This window comes from Aptenodytes forsteri, unplaced genomic scaffold, assembly GCF_000699145.1.
Source record: "Aptenodytes forsteri isolate BGI_AS27 unplaced genomic scaffold, ASM69914v1 Scaffold208, whole genome shotgun sequence".
Classification (NCBI taxonomy): Eukaryota; Metazoa; Chordata; class Aves; order Sphenisciformes; family Spheniscidae; genus Aptenodytes; species Aptenodytes forsteri.
Genome location: NW_008794963.1, coordinates 592,826 through 599,826, shown reverse-complemented (window position 1 = coordinate 599,826; position 7,001 = coordinate 592,826). Strand labels below are relative to the sequence as shown.

At 37.6% G+C, this 7,001-nt stretch overlaps 1 protein-coding gene across 1 annotated transcript in view; it reads left to right on the top strand.

Annotated features, from left to right (window-relative positions):
* The window catches only part of TMEM55A (transmembrane protein 55A), a 20,496-nt gene that overhangs the window by 5,797 nt on the left and 7,698 nt on the right, over positions 1–7,001 (top strand). The window contains exon 4 of the mRNA XM_019471061.1: positions 3,394–3,446. Within this exon, the coding sequence (XP_019326606.1) occupies positions 3,394–3,446 (53 nt within the window). The remainder of the gene's footprint in view (positions 1–3,393; positions 3,447–7,001) is intronic.

Below are 7,001 nucleotides of genomic sequence, written 5' to 3'. Positions count from 1 at the left end.
ACTGAGCCCTGGGGAACACCGCTCGTGACCGACCGCCAACTGGATTTAACTCCATTCACCACAACTCTTTGGGCCCGGCCGTCCAGCCAGTTTTTTACCCAGAGTACATACTCTAAACCAGGAATCTTTTATTAAATGTTGCCTTTTCTTTTAGCTGCTTTTTTAAATATAGTAGCATGTTACAAACATGGGAGAGTCAGTGTTATGAAGTAAAATTCTCATTGCTAAATTATTGGCCTATCTTTGGGGACTTTCATAAGTATGGGAGTTTTATTTATCCCCTATTTACCTTCTGTAAGTGCAGCCCGAATTAATTCTGTAGTTTACACTATGAACTTCTTTAGGTGAACGTAATGGGGGTGGGAGGGGAAACAAACCCAAACCTGTAAAGGCTGGTTTTGCCCATAACTACTAGATTATGCCTTAAAAGGCTAAGTTTTCTAATTTGGAATTTGTGCATGTGACTTCAGGTCTAATGGTTGCTTTAGGGAACTGCATCATTTTGAACTTCGTAGTCCTATCTGCCAGTAAGACCCAATTTACTGCTTCACAGTACATTGAAAAGAAACCCTCAAAATAATTCGAAACTTGAAGGTTGTATTCTTTTATGCTATCAAGAAACAAGCCCTTTTTTCTCCTTTTATACAGCTTTTCCACCACTCTCTTGCTTATACCTTTTTCTGTTACTAAGTTTGAGATTCTGTAAATAAAATTTTTTAGTTAAGCAAAATCAGAAGATTGCTTGGGTTTGAGAGTGAGAAGAGAAGCAAAAAATAGAAGTGCTTTAGTCAGCCTGGAAACTCAGCTTCTGTGAGGGTATTTCTGCCCTTTGATATCTCCACATTGTAAAGCAAATATGTAATGCTAGATGCATCTCTCAGCAACTCAGTAAGGTATCTCCTTTACTTTACTTGGCAGTTAAAAAATAAATAAAATAGACAAGCAAAGCTAGAATCCCTGGGGTGGAAAAGACAAATTGTCAGTTGCTTGTTCTGTGTTCTTTTAAGACTATCAACTTGCTCACCACCTTTCCAAGAATTTTTTTTTTTCCCCATATGAAAGCATAAGTATGGGCTGTGCTTTCCCTGCCTCTACACGTGGGGGGTGTTTTCTATAAAATATTAAAAGCATGCTCCATGCTATGGAGTGCCTTAAAGTTTCTCTGTCTCAGCTGGGAGAATGACTTAGTACTGAAGTGATACTGTAGCTGAACTATCACTGCTTACTCACATTTTGTTCATCAGATTATTTTTTTCCTTGGGTAACCTGATAGGAGTCTTTTCTGTGTTGATTCCACTGTTTCTGGCAGATTTGGTGTTCAGGCAAGTGGAAAAAGTGGTAGAATAGAAAAGGAGGGCAGGATGAGGGTTTAACTGTCCTGCTGAATCGCAGCCTGATCTGGTCTGGGCTTTTTTGAGAGCTTCTGGACTTGGGCTGAGGCTTTTTTACTGCAAATATTTCCGATGTGTGTGGAAGGCATCATCACAGTGCTTCTCTTACTTCCAGGTAACTCTCAGTGAAAACAGATTATCAATGCCTCTGTTTTTTCCATGAATATTTGGAGCCCAAGTGCATTTTAATTTGTATCCATTAATAATTATGGCTAATAATCAGAAATCTTAAAATAAATAAAACCCTAGAAAGATCATTAATGTGAGTAACTTTGGAAATGGAGTTGCCTACCCTGGAATAAAACTAGTGTACAGAAGTGAAGTTGAATTACAAATATATAAAATGTAAATCCTGGATTTAGATTTGCTTTTATTTCTGGAATTGCAGTTTAAAAAGCTGAAAGAACAGCTCTGAAGAGGCCTGGTACTGACAACCGCACCTTATCCCACTTTTGCTGTGTAGAACTAAGTGAAACTGAGTAGTTTGTGACAGGGTTGCAGGCAAATAGCTAACCTGTTCCTCTGGCAGGAATGTGGAAGTAGAATTAATGCTCCTAAAACGCATTGCTTAGGTGGAGAGTATTACAGCAGCTTTCATTTTATTAAGGGATAAAATACAACTATGCTAAATCAGTTTGGCCAAGTCTTTGTCAACAAATAAATTTTAAAGAACAACTATGTAACTGGTATTGTAATTGGATACTTCAGAACCAGGAAAAAAATGATGGATTTCTTCTTAGTGGAGAATTAGCCCCATTAGAAGTAAGTAAAACTGAGGGAGACCTTCAAGAAGCAGGAAAATGCACTCTAAATACTACGGATCAGAATCTTGCCCACAGCAAAACCTGCTCATACTGGCAAGGCATTACAAGTCACATCCTCTTTCTTTGCAGATAAAATCATAAATTTCTTCTCAGTGTTTAAATGGTGCTGTGCTGTAGGTAGGTCCTGTTTTCCGTACAAGGAGGGGCTCTGATTTTGGTTTGTGTTTGTAGCAGTTAAACTGCACTATTCACTTCAGTAGACCGACTTCTGATTTCTCACAGAGATAAGGATCCGAATGGAGGCATTGGTGGTCTGTGCTGTAGCTTCTTCCCATGCTAGTGACTTGCAGTGTGACTTTTGCATAAATTAAGAGGGCAGGGGAGAGGAGAATTATATTTAACCAGGAAAATGTACTAACTACCTCCAGTTGAGAAAGGCAGCAGAAGAGAGCTGCAATTACAGTATAACCGCTTACAGAGCGAAGAACAATAATCTTATCCCCTTGTTCAAGGCAAACATGTTTAAAATGCTTGTTTAATACTTGCATTATCACAGAATGAAATTTTAACAAAAACTGCTGTTTTTAAATGAGTATACAACTGTGTATCCTCTGGTTGAGGTGATTCTAGGCATTACCTTCACTAAGGCTGTTTCCCAGGCAGGTTTTAGTCTGTGCATGGAAGGTTATGACCATACCATGTGTGGTTTTACATATCACCTTTTTAAAATGTAGTGTAAGTAGTCAATAGTGTTCTCTATTTTATTGATACAAAACTTATAAAGACATGTACTTTCTAAAATATTCTTTAGCTAATCTTTCTGTGCACACTTAACTTAGTTTTCACAAATGATGCAAGGGTTGGGGAAAGATGGGAAAATGCATCTATCTGTAATTGTGCCAAAGAAAACACATTTATTTTCTTCAGGGTATATTCATAGTCATGAAAGTAACAGAAAAAACTGTAGTAATGTTATCATGTTGCCCATACTGTGCCTGTGGATGAAACCACATTACGTCAAGCGAATCTTGTAATACTAAGGCAAGTCATGGGAAATGTTCACATGGAAATCCCAGTCCTGTGTTGCCACTGACAAAAGGGCATCCCATTTACGGAAGCAAGAAACAAGTCAAAGAAAGCCTGAGAAGCAAAATGTTTTCACAGTGACGTTTAGCATGAAGTACAACAAACATTTTCTCAGGCCAGTTTTTGAACCTTTTTATTTTTTCTTTTTACAGTGGATGGAACTGAGGTTTAACACACTAGCAAAATGCCCACACTGCAAAAAAATGTAAGTTCTCTGAAAGCAAGGTTATGCAAATTAACTGTGAAGTAAGTTGCCGGTGTTTCTTCCATAAAAGTCTTGGGAGTAAAATGTGTCTGCCGTGCTGATTATTTTGCCGTGCTTATCTGAATTTCAAGGCTAAAGTGCGTGTTATGTGCACGTGAATTCTTCGCTCTTTGTGCACAAATCAGTAATTTTGACAAATCCAACCTGCATTTATTAAAATGCTCTAATTGAATTGCTAGAGGCAAAAATAAGCTGCTAACAATAGACAGGAATGGGTTGCTAAAATTAACAACTTACGTCCTTGAAATTTTACCACTTAATGCAGTTAATCAGATGTCATGTTTAAATGCAGAACTTGAATTGCCTTATTGTAAAAGGAGGAAAGGGAATAATCTTGTCTTAATTTGAAAGAGGTTTTACTGATTTCATAAACTCAACAACTAACTTGTGTTAAGCATCTTAATGCGTTAGCTTGTTTAATGTTTATGAATTACTGTGAAATAACTTGTCTACTCATTTGCTATTACTTCAATAAGAAGGAGAAAAATTAGAATACAAGAGCTGTAAGAGTTTTTTGTTTTGCGTTTTGTTTGGGGCTCTTTTTTTTGAGTATTTGTTTGGCCTTTCTTATCTGAGGTTTGGAATACTTAGTTTGAAGTGTTGTTAAAAGCTACACTACAGACATACTATAAATTTGTATGGATTCTCAGCCGCAGGGTGTGAAATAGGACTTAAAAATACTACTTCAGAGACTTTCTTGTCCTGCTGTGACTTATTTAAATATTTGCCTTCCTTTGATAGGCAAGTGTGACTTCCAGTTAAAGGAGCAAATGTGTTTTCCACTGGGAATGGAGAACCACAGCTGTGTTGCATGTTGCAGGAAAACTGTCAGGTCCCTTAGGAAGCAGAAGGCTTAGGGTAAATGTACTGTAGATGTTGGCATGGCCTGGCCTTCAACAGTGATTGAAATATTTTACTGGAGCATTTGATAGAGAAGTCAGTCTAGTGGTACGTTTAACCTCAGGATTGTAACCGATCAGGTGTGGAGTAGTGGGTATGTTCTAGTTTGTTTAGGTCAAATAAACTCACAGTCTTGATGAGATGTTGCTTTTCAGGTTTTTTTTTTTTTTACTGTCTGTAATTGCATTCAGTCTTTTCAATCCTGGGGGGAGGGGTTGGTGTTTTGTGGTTTGGTTGGTTTGTTTTTAAACTAATTGCAATTATGTTTTATATTTTATCATGTCACACTTGATAGCTGACCTCATCTTTTTTCTTGGCTCTCTTCTGGTACAAAATTATTTGCTGTTTAACCTTAAAAAAAACCAAACCAAAACACCAAAACAAAAACAAACAAAAACCAGCCCCAGCAATAACAAAAAAACCCAAAACACTCCAAGCAACAGTCCAGAAGTCATACCATGTGATCTTTTGGTCTGTCTTCTGTTGATTTGTGTTGCTTGTGTTTTAAAATCCAGCTGGAGTCTAAGGATTTCTTAGTATTTTTGTCTATAAAGTGCAAAGCATGCTATCCGTATATAATAAAACTGGAGAATCTCTGCAGTGCAATTTGTGAAAATTACAGCTTGCATGGCAACTGAGTTGCAGAATACAAAACAAATTTAACAAATAGGCATTTCTTGGGCTGAGGATGCAAACTATGGAATATTGCAGTTTAGCTTTGAATGAGTTGCTTGGTGTCTTCCCGCGTTTGAGGTGCGATGGTCAGGAGTTCTGCACTTCCAGCAGCATAAACATTTGTAACGCATGGATTTAGGGCGCAGCATAGATGAGGCAGAGCTTTGAGTGGTGATGGTGGAATAAATACCTGCAGTGACCTGCTGCTTTGTATGAGCCCTTTGTCAGAGGTTGTGGTACCTGTAACCAAGTAGTCAGAAGGGAATGTGGGGTTCTTTATTTCAGCTTATTAATGCAAAACTTCTTTCATTAGTAGCTGACTAGTCAAATGCAAAACTATTCATTCCTTCTGTTGACTCAGTTGATGATTGTCACTGAAAAAAGGATAGTGTAGACTGAGACAAAAGGCACCTTGAATCACTGCAACAGTAGGTTTTTCAAGAAGACATCTGCTGAGACTTCTAGATTCTCAAATAATTTTGAGAATGATTTGAAATGATTTTGAAACAAATGATTTGTTTCAAGCATTTTTAAAAGTGCAGTGAATCTCTACAAATAGCTTGCTTGTGACCACCTATTTAGTTGATGGAGACTAGATCTTAGTATTAAGTATGCCTTGTAAAACTGCAGAAGTTAGGAATTATTACACAAAAAGGTCAATAAGGAAACCATGTTCAGTGAAAATAAAGCAACTGTGCCTCAGAGTACGTAAACAAAGGAATCTTTCATATCTGGATGTTGGGAGAAACAGGATCTTGGGTTTCTTGTTTGTTTTTAATCCCATCTACCTGCTACCATTGTGGTCACAAACTTAGTATTTTGTGACATACTTGTTTTTGTTTGTGTCATCGTCCCGTGTTCCCCTCTCCCAAGAGTAATTTTTTTTTTGCAGAATAACTTGGGAAATACAGGAAGTTAGTTGTGATGCAGAAAATAAAATCACTTACTTGGTAAATGACCAAATCGCTTTGGAAATGGACTACAAAACTGGTCATGCCAGTATAGGTAAGGTGTTTGCAGAAGACCTACTGATGCATAGTGGTTCTGCCAGACATAGGCCCTTAGTTGCACATTATCATCTGCACTGGGACAACAAATGTAGCTAATGAGGAAATTGTTGCAATATCATTTTATTTTATAGTGTAGAGGATGACACCTGGGAATGGGGGAGAAACTGTTTCTTTTTACTGTTTTAGTGTTCTTTTACGTTCAAAATACGAAATACCAGATGTTTATCAGCTTGCTTCCCAAAAGAGTGAGAGGTTTAAGGAAGGCTTCTGGTATTTTTCTCATTTAATGATGGAGAAGAAGCAGGAACTGGTTTTTTTCAGCTGTTCTCTTTCCCAAGCTGTATATTAAATCATCTAGAAACCTCAGGATCATGAATTCAGTTACTAGAAAGAGCATTGAATGGTACAAGTTTTTATTTCAGAATGCCAAATCTCTCTATTTTCTTTCCTTTAGACCTACTTATTTTTCTTCTTAAGGTCTGAGAAAATGATGAACCCTAATGAATTTATAACACTTCTGCCCCATAAAGTCTGCAGGACCTTTAGGAAAGAGAAAGATGTTGGAACCTCGTCATTACTGTGGAGGCTAGTTTCAGCAGTGCTATTCACCTTCAAAATACTGGCATTTTGATCTTCCCTTTAAAACCACTTCTAAAAGCATGTCTGAGAGTACAAGAGTTCCTGCATTCATATAGCAGTGCTATTCACCTTCAAAATACTGGCATTTTGATCTTCCCTTTAAAACCACTTCTAAAAGCATGTCTGAGAGTACAAGAGTTCCTGCATTCATATAATCATAGAATCAATCATTTAGGTTGGAAAAGACCTCTAAGATCATCGAGTCCAACCGTTAACCTAGCACTGCCAAGTCCACCACTAAACCATGTCCCTAAGCACCACATCTACACGT